At 44.2% G+C, this 27,254-nt stretch overlaps 1 protein-coding gene and 1 long non-coding RNA gene across 2 annotated transcripts in view; both read right to left on the bottom strand.

Moving 5' to 3' along the window:
- Znrf3 (zinc and ring finger 3) overlaps window positions 1-27,254 on the bottom strand; it is a 169,810-nt gene that overhangs the window by 12,200 nt on the left and 130,356 nt on the right. The window contains exons 3-4 of the mRNA XM_076545852.1: window positions 1,201-1,275; window positions 501-632 (exon numbers count right to left, since the gene is read on the bottom strand). Coding sequence (XP_076401967.1) covers window positions 501-632; window positions 1,201-1,275 — 207 coding nt within the window. The remainder of the gene's footprint in view (window positions 1-500; window positions 633-1,200; window positions 1,276-27,254) is intronic.
- LOC143267553 (uncharacterized) overlaps window positions 26,785-27,254 on the bottom strand; it is a 36,908-nt gene continuing 36,438 nt past the window's right edge. The window contains exon 2 of the long non-coding RNA XR_013042741.1: window positions 26,785-27,068. This is a non-coding gene — a long non-coding RNA (uncharacterized LOC143267553). The remainder of the gene's footprint in view (window positions 27,069-27,254) is intronic.

The following is a 27,254-nucleotide window of genomic DNA, read 5'->3' on the forward strand; positions in this document are numbered from 1 at the left end:
TAAAGAGAAGATGTCAGTCAAGTATCAGTGGGCAGTAATATTGCTTTAGCACAGCCTGACTGATGCTGTAACCAACGAATGTCGGTCCCAGGCCCCAGTAATTCTTAATGTTCTTATTTGTGAGTCAGGGAGTTTTAAGTGAGCAATCTACCTGTCTGAAAGGAGGAAATGTAGGCCTTTTCTCATCTCTAAACCAAGCGCTACCCATGTCACCCCTTTATCTTTCTCAGCTTGTCTCTCAGAAGGATGGGCTGAAAAGGGGCAACACCAGGTGGAGAGACCAGAGACTTCACAGCATACAATGCCTATTCTGTAAGCTTTTACAAATTTTTACAAATAAAGAAACTGAGGTGAAAATTTCTGTTTTCCTGCCCCATAGTTGAGCTCAACCATAGGCACCTACACTATACCAGGATTCCAGATGGAGGGACAAGAGGCAGAAAGGCGAAGCTCACAGGAAACAAAGGCACTGGGAGGACAGCAGACATGTCGCCACTCACTCGAGGAGGGAGGTGCTGGATCCTTGCTCGAGCTACTTTCTGCTTGTTGACAATGTTCATCAGCTTGATGGCATCTGCACCCTTCACATACACCACTGGCCTCTTAAGAGGGTCTTCTGAGCCTTGGTTCAGCTGACAAAGAAGACAGGGAACCAATTAAAAGACATGCTTACTTTAAGAAGCAAGATAGGGTTTGGGATGCGGCTCAGTAGGGGAGCACTTGTCTTGCACATGCAAGGTCTAGCTTTCATCACACACACGCACATACACACGCGCACACACACACACACACACACACGCATGTGTGTACAAGCATATGCTCTCATGAATGCACACATAACAAAGAACACTAAATCCCCACTTGGAAATTCTTTAAGTCTTCAAGCATTATAGTCTTGGGATTCTCAGAAAGGGGAGGATAGGGTGCTATACTTGTTTTAAGATTGGCTGAGCTGGCTGAAAGCCCAGAGGACTATTTGAGAATGTCCCTCATTCCTAACTCCCGACCCATAACCACTTTCTATATGCCTCCCTCAGGGTATGATACTCAACATAGGCAGGCATATAGTAATATACTTCAGCAGACAGACAGACAGGTGCAAAGAATCTGAGACAGGGGTGTCACAACAGTGCCCACTCAAGATAAGCAAAGCAAATGCCTCTCAGACAGACAGTAGAACTGGTTTTGGTGGAGCTTTACCTGGTCGATGGCTTCTGGGTTTTCAGATACATCAAAGATAACTGCAGTGGCCCCCCGCTGAACTGCTCTCTTGGCCTGGTGGAATGAAAAAAGCAGGTTGGTACTGTCTTCTGACCCTGCCAACACTGGCCTTACAAATCAGCCATGGCTTCAAATGCAGAACCAGACAGCACACAATATCCGTGCCTCGGAGCAAGTTGTTCTACTTCCCCAAGCCTGGACATTCTCATCTGAAAACAGAAGATACCGCCACCTACTTTGTCCTATCATCCCAAGAGCCCGGTGACTTAGAATGGGTGAAAACGAGTAACAGATTACTGTAGAAGCCTGTCTCCCCCATCGCTGGAACATTAAAAACAAGTCTATGGGTGGGCAGCTTGCCCAGCCAGTACAGAGGTACCGGCTTTAGTATTTTCTGCTATGAACACACTGCCCCTGGAAACCAGAGTGAACGCCTTTGGTTTGTCTCTTGTGGTCCTTTTTTCCTTCCCGTGTCATCCAGTTAGAACAGAATGTTGACTATTTCTGAATGAATCTCAAAATGGTCTCTTTTAACACGTGACACAAGCTGAAGACCTTTGGAGACACTGTTGGGGGGTTACAAGAAATAATAAGTGGGGATTTAGAGCAGTTGGCTGCCAAGCCTGGCTTCACATCAAAAACCACTTGGGAAGTTTGTAAAGCAGATTTCCTGGCTCTAACCACAGACGGTTTCAGTGGAGCTGGAGACAGGCTCAGGAAGCTGAGTTCCGTAAGCTCTCGGGTCCCGGCTGATCCCACCAGTTGGAAAACCAGAGGTCAGAGGGACAAGACAAGAAGGCTCAGAAACAAATAAGTGATAGAAATTTTTTTTGATGTTGGGGTAGAGGAAAAGATGGAAGAAAAGATTCCTTTCCACCTCAGTGAACCTTCTAATTTTATCTCCAGCTGAGTGAACAACAGAGTTGAGTCTGCAGAAGAAGAAATGAGACAGACCCCCCCTTGCTTTTAGGATTTGAACTAGTGTAACAGCGACAGCCACTCTACACACACACACACACACACACACACACACACACACACACACACACACACGGAAAACAAAACAAATTCCAAAACCAGCATGTTAAAAGATGGGCAAATATCATCCAGTGCTCAGAGGTCATGTCACTATGGGCCCAAACAGTGAATAAACCCAATAAACCCAATAAATAAACAGAGAATAAATCCAAATGCCTTCCACAAGAATAATCTGTACTGACAGGTGCAAAAACCCAAAGACCATCAACAATAACAACTAATGACTTCACTGGACCACTAGAGGGCAGTGTCACCTCGTTGCTTATTAAGCCACTCAACTGCACTTGGGACCCAAGTTAAAAATGAGTGACACTGGGGATAAAGCATGTTCCTTGGAAGCTTAAGAAACCCAGGAATCCTGGGTACAGTGCTGTAGGATTTGTCCCTGTCCTACAGGTATCTTCCTTAAACACAAATTGAGACTGAAAAATCAGAAAGTCAGCTGAGGGTTACACTTCCGTTTTATGACCAGTGGGGCTGTTCCTCCTAAACTTCAGTCTTTCACTTTTTCTGCTTGGTAGTGCTGGGGTCAAACCTGGGCTTTGTTCATGCTAAGCAAGCGCTCTAGCACTGCATCTTAAGTCACTGCATCTTTCAGTCCAGCCTCAGAACAGCTAAGGTGGCATGACTGTTCTTTTCCATTAAGCTCCTTAGGGCAGCAGGCCTCTACTTGAGACCGCAGCTCCTAGACTCCTGAGTAGGTGCTTGTGTTTCTGCCCCAGTGGTACAGTAGGCTTCCTCACAAATTCCATTCCCAGAGGAAGAAATGAAGAGGGCCTCTCTTTCTTTTATTCTGCTTTCATCCAGGGATCCAGCATATCAAACAGTACTTGTGGGGAGCGTGAGTTCAGATATGTCCTGACTGGAGTGCTTGTCTCTCCAGCTTTGATGCTGGTGCACCTGGAAAGGCTGGCAGAGGCTGCAGTGCCTGGGTAGGGAATGCCTTCCTGGAATGTGCCTTGGGGAACCACACAGCCAGAGGGCCTCCTTGGCTTCCCAGTATTTCTTGTTTCACAAGAACATGAATGTTCATTTGTTTCAGAGGCATGACCCATTCAGGACAGATATCACAGAGCTGGGGGGTGAACCCTGGGCCTCATCCATGCCAGGTATATACTTTACCATGGGGCTACATTATCAGTTGTACAAAAGATGCTTTAAGACATAAATGATTTTGTCAGGTATGGTGGCGCACATCTTTAATCCCAGCACTCGGGAGGCAGAGGCAGAGGCAGAGGCAGGCAAATCTCTGTGAGTTCCAAGCCAGCCTGGTCTACAGAGTGAGTTTGAGGATGGCTAGTGCTATACAGAGAAACCCTGCCCCGAAAAACCAAACCAAAAACAAGCAAACCAACCAACCAAAAACATACCTTGCTTCTTTGGTGAGGAAGAGGCAGGTAGAGAATGAAGTGCTTAGCTCTGTCTCATTTACAACCCATCCTCAGACAAATCACTAATGTGTGGAATCTCAGGAGAAGTCCTGTGGCTGAGCAAATGCTCAATTTTCAGTGAATTACATTAAAAATTTTAGTTATTGAAGCTGGAGATGCAGCACAATTCATAGAGTGCTTGTCAACCACCCATGAAGCCCTAATATAAAGGGGTCCTTAGCATGATATAAAACTTGGTATGGTGTCTGTTAATTGCAGCATTTGAGAGGTAGAGGCAGGAGAAATCATAAAATTCAAGGTCATCCCTGTAACACAGAGTTTAAGGGTGGTTTGGACCATGTGAGACTCTCTATTTTTGGTTTTTAGATTATACATATAAGCTGCTACTGAAATAATTTGCATTTCCAGCACATAACAGGACTGGATGGAAGGAGATCCTACTGAGATCTTGCTTGTTGAGAGGTGGGTGGCTTTAGAAAAGACTGATGGCTGGGGATGTTACTCAGTGGTAAAGTGTGCTTACTCCTAAGTTTATTTAATCCTCAAGAAAAGGCCACAAGTAACCTTCATTTACAAAAGGGGAACTTTCATTATACATTGAAAACATAAAATATTGCTTGGTTACACTTTTCCTCCTGCCCCAATGCAATTCTAAAAACTTGAGGAGCCAAGTTTGCCAATTTTATCTAGTCAACCTCCTACCAGATTACTGTAATCCAAACAAATCTAACTCCTAGCTAGAAGATTACCAGTCTTGTGACTAGAGTAAAGTTTATTTTTATAATGTTGTACCCCTAAAGCTGCTTGAAAGGATGGGAAAGACACAGCATGGTGGGCATGGCAGGTGAGGGTCACTGGCAAGCTGGGTTCACAGGAATGGAAGAGCAAGAAAAGGCTGTGGCTTTCTCAGAAGATGTGTGATATCTCGGCAAAACCAAGCGGCAGCCAAAGCCTTGCTAACCCTTCCCATCAGTCTTCAAATTGCTTCTATCCTCACTTAGGACAACATAGGTGGAACCAAAGGGGGGGGGGCAACCAGAAGCACGGTGGCAAGGAGATGTCTGCAGTGATACAGGTGACAAAGCACAGTGGCAAGGAGATGTCTGCAGTGATACAGGTGACAAAGGACAAACTCTGTGTACTTCTATTTTACAAAGCACAAGATTTGCAGCCTCAGAAGGCAGGACCCTGCTAATCACTTATCACTTCTAAGATGATTCTATCAATGGTCAGTAGACTGAAAGAAGTCTGTCTGGGACCATACTCAGGTTATGGCAAGTAGAGAAAGTGCTTCCTGGCCATTGGGGTGGTTCTTCCATAAGACCAAGTCTATAAACTCCCAATGCAGACAACATTCTGATAAGAATGGTTCTGTTACAATGGCCTTATTGTGTGTGTGTGTGTGTGTGTGTGTGCGTGTGTGTGTGTGCGCGTGCGCGCGCGCGCGCGCCAGTCATGTGTGTAGTTACAAACAGACCTGGTTTGGGGCTCAGACCTATCAATCAATTCCTGTCCTTTGGAGCTTCTGAGATACTTATTCCTTTGTTAAGCACTTGGATGTCATTTCCCTAGTGTCTAAGCTTTATTGTAGGAAAATGAAGACAAACTATAATCTCAGCAGGAAATAACCAGAAAATGACAAAAAAAAAAAAAATTGCTCTGGATCCTTGATGTGAAAGTAACCAAGGAGTTGGACTGTCAATAGCTAGTTAGAAGAAATGTCTACAGCTTCCTGTGGGAAGTTCTGACATATAGCAATTCCAGTGGCTCTACTGAATGTAATTTTATTCCTTTAAAAAATTCTTAACATATACTACCAACAAGTTCTTAAAAATCCTTTCTGCCTTTGGCAGTCCTGTGAGCAAACCTGGGATCAAGGCACTATATATTACTAGGCAAGCACTGAGTTATATCTCTACCTTCTAAAATATACCTTTTAAAAAATTTATTTAAAATTTTATGTGCATTAGTATTTTACCTGTATTCATGTCTGTGGGGGTGTTGGATCCTCTGGAACTGGAGTTATAGACAGTTGTGAGCTCATATGTACGTGCTGAGAATTGAACCCAGATCCCCATGAAAGAGCAGCCAGTGCCATCTCTCCAGCCTCATTATCCCAAAAGTGCATGTATGAAAATGACCTATTTTCCTAGCTGGTATCCTCTGGAAGCATTGTATGTTCTAGAACTATCCGTGACAAATGTGAAGCATATTTGTGTTTGGGCTGCTCCTGACTACCCAGCATTAGACAGCCTTCCTCAGAAATGCATATAATATCTCCCCTGCTGTGCAGCAGGCTTTGGATCAATGCTCCATGGTGGGCAGCACATTCGGGTGAAACAATTACCAACCCCTCCCTCTCATGTTTCACTCTCACAGGTGGGAGGATGACAGTTTGCTCTGGTGGCCAAATTACTAAATCCTGTACACATCCACAACTTAACAGAAATGGTTATTGGTATGAAAACATTCAATTATACATACAGTTCCATCCATGAACAATTTAAAATAGCCAACTAACTGTGTGATAGGAACTCCAAAGAGACACAAACAAGGACCTTTTGGAAGCACCTGCACGTGCTAATGTCTGAGTGAAGCACTCTTTCTTAAGAAAGGTGAGTGTGCTGTGAACTCACGTGAACATGCTCACGAGGTTCTCAGATATGCTTACATATAGCTTAACCCAAGGGGGCAGAAATTACCACAGTGGTACTGGAGGCCCAAGAATTGCTTCCCATGACTTGGCACCAGCTTTCTGCTTCAGACTGGATTCCTCCAAACTTTTGCAGCTATTTCCAGAGCAGGGCAGAGCACATTATCCAAGATATCTGTGGGACGTTTTTGAGCAGGACGATATGGGTGCCATGGGCCTAAGATTCATTCAGTCCTGTCGTTTAAGTTGTTTGTGGTGGTGCGTTATCAGTCACTCCAGCACTCAGGAGGCTGGGGCAGGTGGCACTGCAAGTCTGAGGCCAGTCAGAGGCAGACAGAGTTTAAGACCAGGCCGAGACGGTAAGACATTGTCTTGAAAAATCCGAACAAATAAAATCAGTTCTGACTTTCCTACAGCTTGGGCTCCCTCCTCCAGGTGGTGCATGGAAACTGTAGCCTGTTGCGTCACCGCTGCAGTTAACTGCTCACCCCAAGCTGTACTGATTCCGATTTCCAAACCTCCCGCTATTTCTCCATCCCTACTGTTGCCACCCTACTGCCTTGTGGTCAGAACTATTGCTTCCCTGGGGCTCTCCCTACCCAGCCAGCCCTACTCACAGCACAGAACAAGACTGTTCTCTGTCAGGGATCTGCGTTGCTCTTAGGGTAAAATCTGACCTCCTTTGCCCACAGCTTCCAAACTCAACGCCCCTCTCATTCCTAGCCTTACCAGACAGTTCTCCTACTGGTTCTCCGAGTGTCCTTCCCACTGCAGGATGGAGCATGCAGCACCGCAGGGCTCAGTTTTACCTTAGTTAACTTGCCTTCCAGGGATTCCCTAAGTCTTGCTCCTAGTTCCACACTGGTGCTCCAATCTTCACAGCTTCCCTCACTAGAGGGCAGCCTGGGGGTTAGACTGCTTCCCAGTTGATTCTCAGCACCGGGAAACTGGCCGACCATGCTGCACTCACACAGCATTAGTTTCCCTCAGTGGTAAGCACCATTTGGGCCCTGCTGCTGCAACACTGACTACAGCCCACCCCGGTCTCCTGTGGATCCTCCAACTCTTTAACTGGGAAAGGTCTGTTTAGCTATGTCTTGGAACTCTGCACTCTTCAGTCTTCCCACTTCCAATTTCCCAGTCACCATACCATCTTCTGTTGGACTGCTGAAGAGGTTGTTGACTTCTAAGGCAAACATCTTGTCTCTGGCCAGCTGGAAACTCAAATGCAGCTCTGCCTGTAGCTCTTAGGCCCCGGGTGTTGTACACATTCACCTCTGGATTTCAAAGCTCTCAAAAAACATCCTGTACACTAACAGGGTATGCTCTGCCCTTCTCTCTCTGGAAGAAAATGAACTTTCCTTAGAACTCCAATGAGGAAAAGCTAGACAGATGACTACCTTCAGATTTGTGCCCATGGCCTTCTTCTGGCCTAGAGGACTGATGGAATCTACCCTGCCACTTGCAAAAGAGAACAGGGCTCCCTCAATGAGGAAATAAAAACTTTCCTTAAAGAGGAAATGAAAAACTGCCTTAAAGAGGAAATAAAAACTTTCCTTAAAGAGGAAATGAAAAACTCCATTAAAGAGGAAATAAAAAACTCCCTTAAAGAAATGGAAGAAAAAACGAACAAAAAATGGGAAGAAATCAAATCAAGCCAAGAAAAAGCAATTAAACAGATGAAAGAAACATTCCAAGATCTGAAAAATGAATTTGAGACAATAAAGAAAACACATGCTGAGGGAATGCTGGAAATAGAAATCCTGACAAAACGAACAGGAACTATAGAAACAAGCATAACCAACCGATTGCAAGAGATGGAACAGAGAATCTCTGATACTGAAGACACAATAGAGAAAATAGATTCGTCAGTCAAAGAAAATACTAAAGACAAAAAAGTCGTAACACAAAACGTCCAGGAAATTTGGGACACCATGAAAAGACCAAACCTAAGAATAATAGGGATAGAAGAAGGAGAAGAATACCAACTCAAAGGCACAGAAAATATATTCAACAAAATCATAGAAGAAAACTTTCCTAACCTAAAGAAAGAAATACCTATGAAGATACAAGAAGCTTACAGAACACCGAATAGGCTGGATCCAAAAAAAAAGTCCCCTCGCCACATAATAATCAAAACACTAAACACACAGAACAAAGAAAAAATATTAAGAGCCGCAAAGGAAAAAGACCAAGTAACATATAAAGGTAAACCCATCAGAATAACACCAGACTACTCAATAGAGACTATGAAAGCTAGAAGATCATGGAAAAATCTCATGCAGACACTAAGAGACCACGGATGCCAACCCAGACTATTATACCCAGCAAAACTCTTAATCACCATAGGCGGAGTAAACAAAATATTCCAGGATAAAACCAGATTTAATCAATACCTGTCTACAAACCCAGCCCTACAGAAAGCACTAGAAGGGAAAATTCAACCCAAAGAAGCTAAACACATCCATGAAAAATCAAGCAATAGATAATCCCACACCAACATACACCACAGAAGGACAACACAACACAACCACAAAAAATAACAGGAATTAACAATCACTGGTCATTAATATCCATCAATATCAATAGTCTCAACTCACCTATACCTGGCGATCTCTGAGCAGGCTTCAGATTTTGACAGTTGATGAAAGATATGACAAGCATTAATGTGTGGGTGAAAAGCTTGGTGAAATTCTGAGTGAAGTTTTAGTTAAAGTTGGTTGAACTTGGGATTGACTGGGAGGCCAAAGATTTAAAAAGCAGAAGATTCTCTCAAGACACAAGTTGTGTGATAATAGTGTGTTTTGTGTGTGTGTGAATGACAATTTGTAAATGTTGAATTCTAGGCTTTGACAATCATTGTCAGTGCAGATCAAGCTGATGTTGAGAAAGATGCATCACAAGCACAGGCTGGAGGCTGGGGGCTAGATGGTTTTGAGGAAGAGGTCTTGGTGGACTCTTTCATGGAGCAAAGGGAAGCAATGCCTTCTGGGAAATGAGCTAAGTTTTAATCTAGTCTTTAAGATTAGAAGTCGAAAACAAAAATATTAAGGAAAGGAAAACCTAATTGATCTTTGAAGTATTGTTATGTGGAATTGAGTGGAACTTTTGAGGCTTTTCTTCCAGAGAACAGGGACTTGGTTGTCAGGCCTATGTTAGGCCTAAACCTTGGTGCCATGTAGTTGTACTTAAATCATTCCAATGGAAAGTGTCTTAGTGATTGGAACTTCTAGTGCAGTTTGGAGTTCTTCCATTTGAAAAATGTGATATTTGCATGGGATTGTTTGAATTTTGTTTTCTAGTCCCTCCCCATCACCACCCTCATAGTCTGAAGGTAGATTTTTCTTTCAATAAAGGAACAAAAAAAGTGAAAAAAAAAAAAGAGAACAGGGCACTGGGCCTACTGAGACATGGAACATGGCTCTCCCATGGCTCTCTGAGTACTGGCTGCAGATTCCACAGCTTCACAGCTCTCATGCTCAAAGGCAGCCTGCTCTAGAGTCTTCAGACACCTAAGCACCAACACGGGAGACTTCTGTAGCCTACACACTTGCAGATCAGTAGTAACAGCTTCTGGTGTTGTACAGGGTCCTGTTCCTGCTGCAGGGAGGCCACAAAGGGGAGGTGGTGGTGGTGGTGGTGGTGGTGGTGGTGGTGGTGGTGGTGGTGCACTGTTCACACCAATGGAGACCAACCAGTGGACCGAGGGGTTGATCATCTCTGCCACCCACAGCTTTCTCTTGGTGGCTCTTCCCAGTCCAAACAGCCACTCATTGGGTCCTTGTACACCCCTCTCTCCGGAGATCACTAAATGGATTTCAAACCTTCACTCCTCACTTTTTCCTCCTTCACTCTCCTCTAGGCAGTGACCACCCAGGCACCAGGCTCTTGCATACTCTGGACAGGCCCTGTGCCCTGAAGCATGAGTCACACACACCAGGCAAAGGGGCTCACAAAGCCAACTCATCGAGGGCCCTGTTTTCCGACAGAAACTTTTCATTCCATAGGAAATGAGGTCACACACCAGGGCACACGGGGAACCAGTGAGAAAAACCTGGTGCCAAGAAATGGGGCTGGTGATAATGTTACAAGAAATGGGGAAACCTGACCCAAGCCACCAGGAGAGATCACCTGTGCTCTGGCGATAATTTGTACTGGACACACACAGAGTTAAAAACAAAAACAAACAAAAAACAGCCCTAATTTCTCCTTAAAGTACAGACAGCATATCTGGTTTTACCAAATCACATTTTGAGGACACTTTGTTAGCTTATTTCAGGCCTTGGAGCCCCTAGTCCAAAAGAAGACCAACCCAGAAAGAGTGCCAAAGGTAAAGAAAGGCTGGAGGACTGGCGGCTAGACAGGCTCCTTCTCAAGGGTGGGAGGTGGTGACACAGAGCTACCCGCTCCACTGACTTGGCTCCTCAGTCCAGGGCTTGGCTGCAGCCTGGCCTGACCTTCCAGGTTTCCCTGGCAAGTGATCAAAGCTCTGAAGCCACAAACACAGTTCAGAACTCAGAGGCCCTGCGGCCACCCGCCACCCCCACCCCCCCACCTTTCTGCCAGCTCTCATCCGGCTTCTCTGAGAAAGGGCTCTCCCACCAGCTGCCCTTCTTCTTGCCATAATTAAAGTCATTAAGCCTCCAAAGGCTCCCATGGGCTTCAAGTTCTAAGTTCCCGAGAGAGGATGAAGCATTTTTAAGTCCTAGTTAAGATTATGCTGATCTATTCAGGAGACATGTAGCAGCGAGAATCCAGTGGTTAAGTTAATGGTTAAGGCTGCCTAAGTTTAAACAGTGTTATTTATTCTCAAAATATGCAGCAGCCTCCACTTAATTCCTACTAATTAAAGGAACCAACAGAAGAGGCTGAGTCTGTAGTCATGCACGGCGCCGTGCACAGGTTGGGAGCCTGTTCACAATCAGAAACTACTGGGTGTTAAAAGGAAATGCATTTCCTTAGATCTTAATCTCAAACACAGACTTTTAGATCAGTTCCAAGAAACACAATGGTCCTCTTTGTTTTAACACCTGACAAGGAGTACTAAAACCTTAGGAGAGCCTGTGCACACCCTCCTGTTCCATCTATCCTTCTGGGGGAAGGATATTATGGAAAAATGGCTGCAGAGCTGTCTATGCCTGTAAGAGAAACTTGTAGAGGAACTTGGAAGCTGTTACCTTGCTTTGGGAGATTCTGAAAGTCCCATTTCAGGCCAGATCTTATTAGGTCTGTAACTGGAAACTTCAAAAAGGACCACTGCTTTCTGTACATGTGGCAACTAATTAATATAAACAAAGTGTTAATTAGGTGGCAGAATCAGGCTTAACAACCTTGCCTGCAAAGTCTGAACACCTAAGCTGCCCTCTGGAGAATGAGGGCAGGCTCTTGCAGCAAGGAGCTTGGTTCTTAAGGTTGTCCCACTGAGGAGGAAATTAGGGAATTACAAAATAAAAATAAGAATCACAGACTGGTGAGATGGCTCAGTGGGTAAGGGGACCTGTCCCCAGGACTGAGATCTGAGTTTGATCCTGGGAATATGTGTACTGATGCTCTTGGGCTAATGCAGTCTGAATCTAATTAAGCAGAACCCCAGCAATACTTGGGATGAGGTAAAAGAAGATTCTACAATACTCTTGAATCAGGTCATAAACAGATTTAAAACCAAAACCAAAACATAAGCATTCTGATTAACAACGTTATCACTAAGCACAATATATCCTTGCCATATATCCTCTATTGTTCAGTTCGTCATTAGAGTGTGCCCACAGTTCACCTGCCACTTGGAAGGGGCTTACACACATGCAGGTAGAGTCTCAGCCTTCAAGGCCAAGTTCCCTTCACCTTGCTTAGAGATGTGTTGCCACTGCAGTCTGTCCCTAGAAGGATACCTCTAGGAAGGACTGTAAGGATTGGGAACTAGCACAGGACCATCTTAGGGGTGGATTAGGGACATAATAAGCTGGGTCACCAGCTTGATAAGCTGCCAACACCCCATGCCTTGTCATCAGCAATGACTCAAAGCAGGAAATGTCAAGAGAGAAAGTCAAGTATTCATAAACGCATCAGTGCTTCCAAATGGTACTGAATCGGCACAACTGCAAGGCAGGGGCAGCTGGCCTCCCACTGTATAGCTGGAAGCTCATGTGCTTGCTATATATCTTGCCTATGGTCACAAAGTAGAGGGCTGACACTTGACCTAAACCTTTTCTCCCATTCCATCTTAGAAAAGTTCTCATCTTGCCCCACTTGGAAGCAAGAATGCCAAACCTCCAAATACCTCATTGATAGCTTGTACAAGTGTTATACTGGCCATGTTTAGAAGAGCAGACCTATAATCCCAACTACTTGGCAAGCTGAAGGTCAGCATGGGCCCTGCCTCAACATAAAAACAAGAGAGCTGAGCTTAGCAGTACAACTCTTGCCTAGCATGTATGAGACCCTTGGTTCAATCCCTTGTACTAGAGAGGTCAGATGAGTCTCATACTCCACAGCCCCACAAGGAAATTCTAGATAGCTTATTTTTTAAAGAGCTACTTATTTTTATGTGTCTGAGTGTTTGCCTGCATGCATGTTAAATGCACATGACTGCAGTGCCTATGGAGACCAGAAGAGAGCATCAGCTCCTCTAGAGCTGGAATTATAGGTGGTTGTGAGTTGCCATATAGGTGCTGGGAACCACACCTGGGTCCTCCACCAGAGAAGCTAATGCTCTTAACCCCTGAGCCATCTCTCCAGTGTCCTTCCCAGGCCCCACTTAGCTTTTATTCTAACTCATTTGGTCTTCTTCCTCTTTAAAACTCCTGTTAGCTGGGTGTGGTGGCACATGCTTTCAATTCCAGCACTAGGTAGGCAGAGGCAGGTGGATCTCTGTGATTCAAGGCCAGCCTGGTCTATAGAGAGAGTTTCAGAACAGCCAAGGCTACACACAGAAACTCTGTCTCATAAAACCCAAAACAACAACAGCAACCTCCTTTTAAAAGTGTCATGCTAATCAACTATCAATATAAAGGGGGGTCTTATCCCCTTTAGCTGCCTATCACACTGCTTCAAAAGTGGCCATCTTGGGGAGGTATCAAGGTAGAAACTTCCTACTTTTATAGCAGGCTAGCAGCTAGGAAGGTCTGCTTGATCAGATACAAGCTATTTCATTCAATGGTATTAATACTCATTAGCATTGCGGTCATGTAAGCTCATAAACAGGGCAGTTCTCACCTTTCCTAGTTATTTTTTACCTATCTAATATATTTTATTTTAGAGATGGAGTCTCTGTGTAGCCCTGGCTGTAACTTGCTATGTAGATCAGGCTGACCTAGAACTCACAGCAATCCACCTACTTCTTCTACCTTCTGTGCTGGGGTTAAAGGCCTGTGTCACCACACCAGGCTCCCGTTCTACTTTGTAAGGATGTATCCACTATGCTGTTTCAACATTATTTCAACTCTGAACCCTACTGTTAGTATAGCTTTAAAATGATAGTTTCATTATCTTAACCCCCTCACCAAGATCATTTATAGAAACACCAGAATAAATCTCTTTCTCTAGGAGAGCAATCATAACCCTCCTACCTCCCTACCCCCATCCTGGTAGTCTTATGTGTGTATAACTGGTTTGATGACACCCCACCAAGGTGACCTTCAGGACTGAAGGTCAGGTGACATAAGCTCAGACTGGCAACACATGCTCTTTTATTTTAGCTCTGCCATGGAGGAAGAGAAGAAAGCTGCAGCTCCTGGAATTGAAATTCTGACTCACCTTACTACTCCATGACCATGAGTGTGTGAGAGAAAGCTCTCTGCTCGGCTTCCTCAGGTATGGAGCTAATAGGACACTTAGAGGAGCCGGAAGGGCCGGCAGAGCAGACACCTGGCATTCAGATCTAAGTACCCGGGAATGATTACCACACACACCTCTCTCCTGTGAACACAGCACACACTCTACATCTTTTTATGGATCTTCACCCTTCCCTTAATGTTTTCATGGAGGATGTATTCTCTTGAAGAGAGAGAAAATTCATTATCTGATCCTTCCTGCAGGTGCAGGATCTGCACAATGAAGGGTTCACAACACACCTCCACCCCCCAACGGTCGCATTTACCAGGCGGACACTTCCGCCTAGCCAATTCCGGTCAGGTCGGACACCTCCGCCTAGCAAGTTCCGGCCAAGGCATCTCGCGTGACCAGAGTCCGTGACGTTACATGGCTACGTAAGCGTGCAACGTGACCATGTGATCTACACACATGGGTGGAGTAGTGACGTGACCTGGCCACGCCCCCAGCCGGTTTTTAAAGCGGAGTGCCATATTGCCGGCTCTCTTCTCTCCTCTTCCTCTTCTCCACGCACGTGTCTCTCCCACAGGCCTGCGCACTCCCTATCCCTTTATCTCTAATAAACTCTTATAAGCGGATTCTGTCGTGTTTCGTGATGTTTCCTTGCAGGGTAAGAACACAACGCAGCTAAATAACTAACACACAAAGTAGGAAAACCCTCAAGAACCACAGTGAGTTGACCTGGAAATGTCTGAAGGTTGATGAGAATGCTGCACTCCTAACCACAGGAAAATCATACATCTGGCAATAAATAAAGCCATGGCGTGATCAGGCACAGGGTGGCAGTAGGGATTGCCTAGGGAGCTTGCTAAAGATTCCTCCTGGGGCCACAATCATGGCTCAGTGGTGAGTAGTGTTTGCTTCTCTGGAAGATCCCAGTTTTGTTCCCAGCACCCACGCTTTCAAGTTCACAACTGTCTGTAGCTCCAGCTCCACTGGATCCGCCACCTCCTCTGTCCTCTGCAGGCACCTGCATGTACATGGCATTCACTCACAGAGACACACACATACACATAAATACAAATTTCAAAAAGAGAAAGACTCCCTGGAGACAACTGAGGGGATCTGCTAGAGGAACACTGGGACCTGTTAGATCTGAAAGCTCAGGCCAATTCTGAAGTGCAGCAACATGCATTAAGACTTAGATGTTAAGAAGGTTGGCGAGGTGGAGATACGGCAGAGCATACACCTCTTTTTTTTTTTTAAAGGTTTATTTATTTATTATGAATATAGTGTTCTGTCAGTATGCATGCCTGCATGCCAGAAGAGGGTACCAGATCTCATTATAGATGGTTGTGAGGCACCATGTGGTTGCTGGGAATTGAACTCAGGACCTTTGGAAGATTAGCCAGTGCTCTTAACCTCTGAGCCATCTCTCCTGCCCCCGAGCATACACCTCTTAACCTAACTCATTACCACCCCCTTGTTTTTTCCACCTAGAATGATCCAATTCCTTCCTCAACTCGGTTTCCAGTTTTCAAGATCCACTTAGGCTATTCTAACTCAGACTAAAGGAGAACCTGTTAAAGAGACAATGTGCTTCTAAGGCATTACAACAGGCTTTTGTAATGTCTCAGGAAAGGTGTCTCTAATGCAGATGTTTGGGTCCTTCAGAGTCCAGGCCTTGCAGAGAGCTACTATGCAGACCCACCCTACCCTTACCCCCATCACAGCACCTGCAATCCAAGAGACACACAAATGCTGAGATGATATATAGCTGTGGGCATGAACAGAGCAAGTTTTGGTAGTGAAGGGCAGATTCCTGGCTCCTGGGTTCAGGCCTTTTGCTTCTATTCCACAGGAGCCCAGGACCTTAAGAGCCTCTCCCTACTGGTAGAACAGAGCAGCAGCATAATAGACGGTACAAACCAGGAAGGAGAACCTCATTTTGATCTCGTCTCCACTTTCTCAAATTAAGTTCTCAAACACACTCATGAGCTGTGCTTACCAACTCGAAGCACTTCCATGTCAACTTCCCAAGTTCTGTCATTAGGGGTTGTCCTAGTGATGGGGATAGTGGGTATGGAGAGAGCTGCTGGCTCTAGCAGCTGGGTCATGGGATAGATTATAAGATGCAGCATGAGTTAAACTGGAAAGGATGTAATTCAAGGTCTAATTTAAATAGCAAGTGCTATAATCAGACTCCTATAGGCCAATAGATGAAGGCTGCCTTTTTATGCATATATGTTTGTCTGAATTCATTCTAGTCCTGGCCCTCAATAAAGAGCCATCACAGTTGTGGTACTGATGGATGGGGAAGGATATATGGTAATTTTGCACTCTAGTTTTCACAAGCTTAACACAAAAAACTTACTACCTATTGCCACCTTGCCTTACTCTCAGTAGCAGCCAGTGTGCCCACAGTCTAGCTTCTGGTCTGCAGGCTGCCAAGTGGTCCCTACGATCTTGGATCACTACTTGGAATTTTGTTTTCTAGAAGGTGTCCCCTAACTCTTACATGTGGCTCAGTTCTGTGGCTCTGTGTTTCCAGACAATCAAGATTCACAAATTTAATCTATGTTTACTGAACATCTACCATGAGACTACAACAGCATGCCTCCAAGTCCTCGTCCCCAAAGCTCTGGTCCCTCTTCTTATGGTGCTTCAGCAGTTCTTCTAGGGATGTTGTAAGCACAACCAGAAGGAAGTGTTCTGAAGGAGTTGAACTTCATAGGATAGCAAGAAGAAAGGTAGGGAGGAAAGAGAGTGCAACCCTCAGCAGGTTGATTCCACTCTAAGTGGCACCCTAGGAGCCTTTCCTTAATCAGCTAACATAAATACATCTGCTTGATACCAACATGCACACCTATCAACAAATCAACAGACAATTGTTGCAAGAAGGCAGATTCATCTTAAAGTATAATGTGGTAGCCTTCAACAGGAAAGACAACTGAATAAAAGACAGATCTTTAAAAATCATTATAATGAAAGAAACTTAAGGACCTATGAAGAAATTTATGGAACTATGACTGGGCCTATCACTTCCTTTGGTTGAAAACAGGTGAATAAGTGCCATTAAAAAAGAATTTCTTGCTGGGCGGTGGTGGCACACGCCTTTAATCCCAGCACTCGGGAAGCAGAGCCAGGCGGATCTCTGTGAGTTTGAGGACAGCCTGGGCTACCAAGTAAGTTCCAGGAAAGGCACAAAACTATAGAGAAAACACTGTCTCGAAAAACCAACCCCCACCCCAAAAAAAAAACACAAAAAACAAAAAGAATTTCTTGCAAAAGGACAGCTTAATTCCAAAAAAAATGAAAGAGTAAAAAGGTTACATTAAAGGGTATTAGGGGTGATCACTACTAGCTACCCAGAACCCTTCTTGTTATGGAAGTTTCAAAGGAACAGGAAAAGAGTGGATCGTAATGTGTACTCTGTTTTATAATCAAGAGTTTGCCAGTGGTTTTTGTGGGTGAGTAGAGTTAGCACCACAGGATCTGTAGAACCTCAAATACAAGTTGGTAATTGAAGGATATGCCAATACTGGCTCAGGAGGTACCTAGCTATCAGGCAGGCCTGGAAAAGTGGCTGCTGGAAGCTATTTTCTTATTAATGTGTGCGTGCATGTGTGCGCACACAGGTGCTATGGGAAAAGCCAGAGAACATTTTTGTGGAGTCAGTTCTTCCGCTCCACCTTTACATGGGTTCTAGGGATTGAGTTCAGGCCATCAGGCTTTTGTACCAAAAGCTTTTGCCCACTGAGTCATATTGTTGGCACCTTCTGTAATTGTTTATTGAGCAAGGGTCTCACCACGTGCCCTTGGCTAGCCTGGAACTCCCTATGTCAGTAGTCCTCAACCTGTGGGGGTGGTATCGAGCAACCCATTCACAGAGGTGGCCTAAGGCCATCGGAAAACACAGATGTTTGCAGTATAATTCATAACAGTAGCAAAATTAGTTATGAAGTAGCAATGAAAATAATTTTATGGTTGGGGGAGCCACATGAGGAACTTTATTAAAGGGTGGCAGCATTAAGAAGGTTGAGAACCGGGAGCAGGAGGAGAGATGAGAGGGGCTATCTGTGGTTGGTATGTAAAAATAAAAAAAAAAAAATTAAAGAAAAGGTTGAAAACCACTGCTCTATGTATGTAGATCAAGCTGGCCTCCAACTCACAGATCTACAGCCTGTCTTTGCCCCTGATTGCTGGAAATAAAGGTGTGTGCTACTATACCCAGCCCCCTTTTTAATTAAAATTTATTCTTTCTTAGTAGTGTGTCTATGTGTGGGAGCACATGCCACACTGCATATGTGGAGGTAGAGGACAACTCTGTGGAGTCTATCTGGGGATTCAACTCCAGTCACTGGAGCATCAAGCTTATACTCTCTTGCTAGCCTGAGGCTATCGAGATCAAAATGCACACCCTTTGGGTATCTGGAACACAAGGAAAGATCAACTCTAGAGATCACAAGTGAGCCAACTCTAGAAGGCTACAAACCACTCTCTTTGAAGTAAGAGTTCCAGCCAGATGCTCCTGAGCCAAAATGCGTCATATCTGAGGATACTGAGCCTGCTTCTGTCCTAAGGCTTGCATAGTACACCTGAGACAAGGGGCCCGATTTTCCTATTTGGGAGTCAGAGTCCCACTTCTCTGATTTGCAAAGAAGGCCATGCTTTACTGAGGTCAGAGTGTGTCCCACTCAAAGCCAACAATTCCTGTCAAACCTGCCCCCACCCTACCATTAGGTTTTGCAATGTCCTTTAGGGTTAGGGTTCAGGTTTAGGGGTAGGTTAGGGTTAGGGTTAGGCTAGAGTTAGGTTTAGGATTAGGTTAGGGTTAGGGTTCAGGGTAGGGTTAGGTGGATTAGGTTAGGGTTAGGTTTAGGATTAAGTTAGGGTTAAGTTTAGGATTAGGTTAGGGGTAAAAGTTTTCGCTTGTGATTGGGAGAATTCAAAGTTAGATCTTTAAGAAAAATTTAAATGTTACTTCTGTAAAGTTTTAAGTATTGTATGTATTATTTCAAGCAATCTTTTGGCAGAACTTTCTTGTGGTGATAATGTGTTCACCAATATATCGTTCTGTTTCTCTGATCTTCCAGCCTTGACCCAGTACGTGGCTCCTGGTTTGTCTTTATTAAAAAGATTTTCTAATGATTCCTGCTACACTTTCTAGTGTGGGAATCGAAGGTAAGCATTTGTGTTGGTTTGAATGAGAATATCCCCTGTATGCTAATATATTTGAATGCCTAGTCAATAGGGAGTGGACCTTTTTGAGAAGGATTAGGTGAATTCGGATGTGTAACCTTTGTTGGGGTAGGTGTGGCCTTGTTGGATTAACTCTGTCACCAGGGGTAGACTCTAATAAGGCTTCTCAAGCCAATGCCAGGCCCAGTATCACTCTGTGCTTGCCACCTTCAGACCAGGATGTAGCTCTCAGTTATTGTTACAGTATCATGCCTATCTGCTTTCCACCATGATAATAACCCTCAGAAAGTATAAGGAAGCTCCCAATAAATTGCTTTTTTTTATAAGAGTTGCCTTGGTCATAGTGTCTCTTTACAGCAATAGAATAATAACTTAGACAGCATTTAAGGAATTATTTAAAATGAATTTGTTAAAGAAAGTTGGACTACTATGGATTTTGCTAGCAGACAGGCATATGTTAGCTCAGGAGATAGAGTGCCACCAAAGCAACTACCACCAGTACCACCAGTACCACCGGTACCACCAGCAACACACACACACACACACACACACACACACACTCAGAAAAGGTTTCTTTTTGTAGCCCTGGCTGTCTTGGCGGGAAATAAAATCTTGATATGCAAATTAAAATAATTTCAAATGTACCAATTCAGTTCACTTAACAAATCTTTTTTGCTTGTTTTGGTTTTTGAAGTTTGTTCTCATCTCATAGCTTTTGGTGTTTTTAGAACTTGCATGAAGACCAGCCTAGCTTTGACCTTGTAGCAGGCTTCCTGCCTTTCTTCCCAAGTGCTGGAATTATAGTCACGAGCCTCTGTGCCTAACTCTGCTGTTAGTGTCTTTCTTCTTCTTCTTCTTCTTCTTCTTCTTCTTCTTCTTCTTCTTCTTCTTCTTCTCCTCCTCCTCCTCCTCCTCCTCCTCCTCCTCCTCCTCCTCCTCCTCCTCCTCCTCCTCCTCCTCCTCCTCCTCCTCTTTTAAAAGGTTAAAGAACAGTTTTATTAGGAAAATGAAAATAACACACACTCTTTTTTTTTTTTTTTTTTTTTTTTGGTTTTTCGAGACAAGGTTTCTCTGTGTAGCTTTGCGCCTTTCCTGGGACTCACTTGGTAGTCCAGGCTGGCCTCGAACTCACAGAGATCCACCTGGCTCTGCCTCCCGAGTGCTGGGATTAAAGGCGTGCGCCACCACCGCCCGGCAAAACAGGGTTTTTTTTTAAGGTTTATTTACATACTATATATACAGTGTTCTCCCTGCGTGACAGATCTCATTACAGATGGTTGTGAGCCACCATGCAGGTTGCTGGGAATTGAACTCAGGACCTCCGGAAGAGCAGCCAGTGCTCTTAACCGCTGAGCCATCTCTCCAGCCTGAAAATAACACACACTCTTAACTAGCTAAACTGTAGAAGATCAGAAGTATCCTGATGTCTTTGAAGAGCTGGAACTCCATTCATATGCATCTCATTCTTTCCTCAGACTTCACTATTATTAAATATTTAAAAAAATATTTAATTTTTAAATTTTGTGTATATAGGCGGTTTCCCTACATGTATGTCTGGTGTCTGCAGAAGTCAAAAGAGGGCATCGGAGTCCCTGGAGCTGGAGTTCTAGGAACTGGAGTTCATGGGATGAGCTGCTGTGTGGTGCTGGTAATTGGTAATCCTCTGGAATAGCAGCCAGCATTCTAAACCAACAAACCACTGCTTCATCCTGTTATTAAATCCTCCTCCACCCCTACCCCCCCCCCCCCCCCCCCGTGTGTGTGTATGTGTGTGTGTGTTTTCAGAGAGTTTCTATGTAGTCTTGGAAATATATATATATATATATATATATATATACCAGGATGTCCTCAAACTCACAGATATCCACCTGTCTTCTCTCCCTAGTGCTGGGATTAAAGGTGTGCGTCACCACACCTGGCCATTATTAAATCGTAAAGTGAATACTTTTATAGCAATCATCTCCAAGATATAACGAGTCTGCCCCAAGGCTGGGGCATTTGCATAACTTGAACCAGCCAGAGAGTATACCCATCCATGCCAGTCTGCTGGTCACAAAGCCGCACACATTAAGGGTATACAGAGAATCCACTCTCCCAAGTCTTCCAGGCTGTCTTCAGTTATCACCTCAAGTGAAGGTATGTTTAGAACCAGCGTCTGATAGTCAAGAGAAGGTTAGGTTTGGGGGTCATGTTAACAGATAACAGATCGAGTTATAAATTAACTCATCATTGCCATTAGTTGGTTAATGTACAGTTCACAGGTAACTTTACTGGTTCTGGCCCAAGTTCAGAGTGAAAAAAGCAGCATGCTCACATGCTCTATTTTAAAACTTGAAATCACTCACACACACACACACACACACACACACACACACACACACACACCACTGACACACACTTGACCTACATGGATAGATCCTATATAAGGATAACTGAGTGAAAGAGGCAAGATGAAACTTATACTAGGGTAGCAAAATGGCACAGTGGATAAAGACACTTTCCACCAAGTCTGACATCTTGAGTTCAATCTCCAGAGACCCGCAAAGTAAAAAAAGAAAGAAAAGAAAAGAAAAGAAAAGAAAAGAAAGAAAGAAAGAAACAGACTCTTGACTTCCATATGTATATATGTATATCTATGTGTGTGTGTGTGTGTGTGTGTGTGTGAGAGAGAGAGAGAGAGAGAGAGAGAGAGAGAGAGAGAGAGAGAGAGAGAGAGAGAGAGAGAGAATGATTCCATTAATATAGAATTCTGTAGGATGCAAACTAATTTATAGTTGGGGAAAGAAAATCAGTGGGACACTTAGGAGGAGAGATTTCAAAGAGGGAATAGAGGGAACTTTTGGCATGCCAGGTGATGGTTTTTACAGGTGTGTATACAGGTCAGACTTCATAAAATTGTCCACTTTAAATATATGCTATTCATGTGTTTTGCACTTCAATAAAGTTTAGAATTTTTAATTATATTTTATTTATGTGCGCACACAAGTACATGAATCTGTGCATGTGCGTGTGCCAAGGCAGGCATATAGAGGTTAGAGGGCAATATGCAGGAGTTGCTTCTCTCCTTCTACCTTGTGTATCCTGGGGATTCAATTGAGGCCTCAGGCTTGACAGTGAGTACCTTTACCTACTGAGCCATCTGGCTGGCCCCTAAAATTTGTTCCAGCTGAAATGGGTGGATAAGCCACAAATAATCTTTTCCTATTACTGCTTAAAATAAAAACTATTCTGAAACAAGTGACATTTGATCATGTAAATGCTCTTCTTAAAAAGATATGCAACAACAGGGGGGTGTTGAGCTGCTGGAAACTGGGCCTTTCAAAAAGCAGCAAGAGCTCTTAACTTCTAAGCCATCTCTTTAGCTTTGAGTTGTTGTTGGGGATGACCTTGAACTACTGATCCTCTTGCTTTTACACTTAGGTGGTAGGTAGAATTACAGATGTGTGTTACCATGTCCAGCTGAGAATGCTATTAATTTTAGATAATATAAGAAAATTCAAAAGTTAGTTTTAAAAATTACCCAGATTGAGCAAGTATTTGAAATCTACTGTCAATACATCTGTATCAAGGCTAAGTTTACCTAGCAGTGCAGAATCCACCTGGTCTCTGGGAAGCAGGGAGATCCCAAGTCAGGAGACAGAGTGAATATTTCACCAAGAAAGGGATGATAGCCAGGTGTGGTAGAGCTGTGAGTTCAAAGCAGTCTGATCTACAGAGCAAGTTCCAGGACAGTCAGGGACACACACAGAAACCCTGTCTTGAAAAACAAACAAACAAACAAACAAAGAAACAAACAAACGGATAATCAATTGTGTAAAACTGCTTTCTAAATATTCATGTTTGTACCCATAGGATTAGTGCTGTGCTCCACATTGGTGAGAAAAGCGTGTTTTTACAGTGGGCAATGGTTAAGGAAGAAACCCATAACTGGTCAAATGCTGAGAGCAAGTAACTGTTGAGTGCTCACCCCTAAACAGGATACCCATAGCACCCTTTCAAAAGCCCAGGGAACACTGTGGAGGAAGGGGCAGAAAGAATGTAAGAGCCAGAGGGTGGGGAGAAGTGTGGCCAAACAGTGTCTTCTGGACATAACCCAATCATTGGACTCATGAACTCATGACAGCTGTGGCTAACTGTAGAAGACTTCCACCTCTCTCTGAGGTGTAGCATGAATCTTAAAAAGTTCTTATTAATAAGATCAAACCCGGGCCAGGTATTGGGGTGAATTCTGGGAGATCAGAGATACAGAACAAGCCACAGCTAACCTCACCTGGCCAACTTCTCAGCTGGTCTTGTTTCCTCAGACTGAAAGCTTCTGTGTCCTCATCCCAATGGCTCTCAGCTGAACTGCTGCTAGAAGCCTGAAAGCTTAACCAGACCAAATGCTTCTAGTTCCTGGTCCTCACGCCTTATATACCTTTCTGCCTTCTACCACCACTCCCTGGGATTAAAGGCTCACTTTCTGGGACTAAAGGCGTGAGTCACCATGCTTGGCTGTATCCTTGAACAGATGGATTTCTGCCTCTGGAATGCTAGGATTAAAGGCGTGTGATACCCCTGCCTAACTTCTATGTTTAATATTGTGGCTGTTCTGTCTCTGACCCCAGATAAGTTTATTAGGGTGCACAATATTTTGGGGAACACAATACCACCACACTGAGGGGCTAGCAATTAATGGCTGCTGGGTGTGGGGTGGGGAGGAATCACATTCCTCAGCAGAAGAGACAGCGGTAAATTGCTTTTGCTCAAGTAAATAACCCATCCCTATGTCCATGTAAGTAACTGCATGTGGTTGCACACGAACATCCCCACACATGAGAAAGTGGGGGAACTTATTGGGAGGGGGGTTCAATAGGGGAAAAGGGACAAGAGAGGATAATGGGGGAGGGGAATCATCTAAGTACCTTATATATGTATTTATGTATGAAATTGTGAAAGAAGAAAGGAAGGGAGGGTGAGAGGAGCCAAGCAGGGAGGAGAGGTGGATCCAGAGCCAGGCATGGTGGTACATACTTGTAATCCCAGGACTTAGAAAGGCTGAAGCAAGAGGGCTGCACTGAGTTTGGGGCCAGCCTGGGTACACAGTAAACTCAAGTCCAACCTAGGCTACACATTAAGATCTTGTCTCCAGAGGAAGAATGAAGAGATGAGCATGAGGTAGAATGTACACTTCTTGCTGCTGTCCACAGGGGAATCCAGGGTCCTGCCAGATTTTCATTTCTGGTTCTATCACTTACTTAAATAGATGCCCTCGGCCAAGTCACTTACAGTTTGAACCTCAGTTTTCCTACCTTATAACTGGGACAGTGATAGTTACAGGATTGTTATATGTTATAGGGTTGTTGAGAGCACCAAATAATTTATGGGTGTAAGGTGCTTGGCACAGTTTGGAGACAAAGGAGATGCAAACTAATAGCAGCTATGATCACTATTTATTGGCCTAGTCTTACATGAGTATTAGCAGTAAGGTGCTGAATCCTGTAGGTCAGACAGTGCTGATTTGAGCAGGAGCATTTCAGTTTGAGTTTGTAACCGATTATACACTATTTTCTTTAAATACTTTATCTCATTTATTGTGTGTTGTATGTATATGTGTGTACTTGTGTCGAATTCAGCGGACAACTTCCAAAAGTTAATTCTTTCCTTCTATCACATGAATTCCTGGGACTGAACTTAGGGGATCAGGCCTGGCAAACTGAGCCATCTTGTCTTTCTTACTCCCCACCCTGCTTTTTTTGAAGACAGAATCCACTACAGTCTGGACCGGCCAAGAATTTATTATGTAGAGTAGGCTGGCCTTGAACTTGCAGCAATCTTTCCATCTTGACTCCTGCCTGAGTGAGCCACCACATCTGGCATTACTGATCTTGTTTGCTTGGTGTCATAAATCAGACTGGTACTGTTTTGCCGCATTATCTTCACCTTTTTGCCTTCATCTGAGGCCAAACAGAAATAACTTTCACAATGAAGTCTTCAAATTTTCATTTGCTCTCTTGTGATTTTTTAATGCTTTCTAGCTCAACTGGAAGTTACATGGCTGATCCAAAGGATCAAGTATCTCCCACTACCATGTGTTACAGTCTTGAGTGGATTCAACAAGCTGTCCACAATATTCTGTGGCTTTTCCCAGAAAGAGATTAAGTCTGTCTCTCCAACTCCTTGAAGCCATGCCTGGATACATGACTTGGGCACTCTCTGTCTCTCCTCCCACCCCGATCCCCAAAACCCCATGTTACGGAGCCTAAGTTCCTGAATGACAGGGCACAGCTCTCTCAGGCATAGTCCCAATGGGACTAGGGCCTTCCTAGACTATCCAGTCTTTGCTGAGCCACCAGGTGACCACAGAGATCAGTCAGAGTGGCCCAGACTAGAAGTGCTTAGCCAAACCCCAGAAAGCGGAGCAGAAGTAGTTTCTGTTTGCTTGGTTTTGGTACTGTTTTAGAGGCAGCTGGTATGCAGCAAAGCTGACACACCTGTGTTCAATGAATACACAAGGTCCTGCTCCCTTCCTTGCCTATCTTCCGTGCTGTACCAGCTCCTCCTCTCTCATATCTTTAGGTCCCTTCACTGATTCCTTCTCAGTTCCACTCATTCCTTTCCCATTAAGTGCTATACTAAAGTGCTCTAAATTCTCTTCTAGGACAAGCTCACTTGGATCTGAGTATCTAAACTTCTGCACCATACTCTCTCCAGCTCTCATTTCCCAGGCAAATCAGAAGCCATCAATTTTCTCCTAAACTCACATTTACAGAACCATGTTAATTGAGAATCACATCCTCTTCCCCTTCTCTCATAGACCACCCCCCCTCCATTCTAAATTTAGCCTGTCCAATCCTATCTACAAAAGGAGTCCTTGCAAGCACACTCTGTTCCCATTGCAACTGCTATCCTGCACTGAATTCCCCGTCTCCAGTGGCTTTCCAGTTCACCCACACACAATGCCCAGCATCCATCTTCTCACCCCTTGCAGATATAAGTGCTGACTCCACATGTAATGTTCAAGAGCCCTCTGACTTTGAAGTCAATTTGCCTGGCCGCCCGTCTACCTGCAATATGCCTCCAAGCACTATATCCTCCAGCATAGAGTTCTACTTTTGAAAATGAAGAAACGAAAAAAAGCTTCAAGCTTTGTATGGGTTATTCTTTTTCACCTCAATTGCTCTCCAGGACCCTGGCCTACTTATCAAACCCTTCTTGTGTTCAAGAACTCATCTTTTCTCTTGCCCTATTTCTAGAACCACCTCCACACCTTGAGAATGCCTCTTATGTAAGTCTTTACCACACTTGTCCCAGCTGACAAAATGGACTCCTTCTGTTCTCATGTGCCGGGGTCCAGGGTGCCACCATATGTCCTGTCCTTGCATGCAAAGGACAGCCCCAGTTTATACCTGTCTTCCAACCACAGTTAAAAAGAGCAACCCCTTCCGTTCTCCAAAGTGTCTCAGCTTGGATAACAAATGGAATGGTCATCCTACTTTTGCCTTACAGTGATGGACAAAACTAGAGGCCAAATTGCCCTGGACCCTGACTCTTATTTATTGTTTGATGGTCAGAAAATATTGGTCTTTATTGTAACTGATTAATTCAATCTTCCACAGATGACTTAACAGTATTCCTCTAGCAGTTGAAAATCAAACAGGACACATGCATATGACTGACATCAACTGGCAGGCTGCTGTAGTAGGAGGCGGGTAGTGGCAGTGCTGGAGATGACAGTGTGGACCCGTCTGATGGGCAACTTTAGTCAACACAAGCTTCCTTTGCTGGGAAGAGCTGGGACACCAACACTGAGAAATCTGAGTTTTCAAGAGAAGGTAGAAATGTAGTTGTTTATATTAAACCTTCTAACTGAAGGACTGACAACTAATTTCACACTTAGAATACTTTAACTATGCCCTACACAATATCTTACATCTTTGGCCTTCATAAAGCCCACTGGCATCTGCCTGGAAAATACTCCACCTTTAGGAACAGAACTACAT

Source organism: Peromyscus maniculatus, chromosome 10, assembly GCF_049852395.1.
Source record: "Peromyscus maniculatus bairdii isolate BWxNUB_F1_BW_parent chromosome 10, HU_Pman_BW_mat_3.1, whole genome shotgun sequence".
NCBI lineage: Eukaryota > Metazoa > Chordata > Mammalia > Rodentia > Cricetidae > Peromyscus > Peromyscus maniculatus.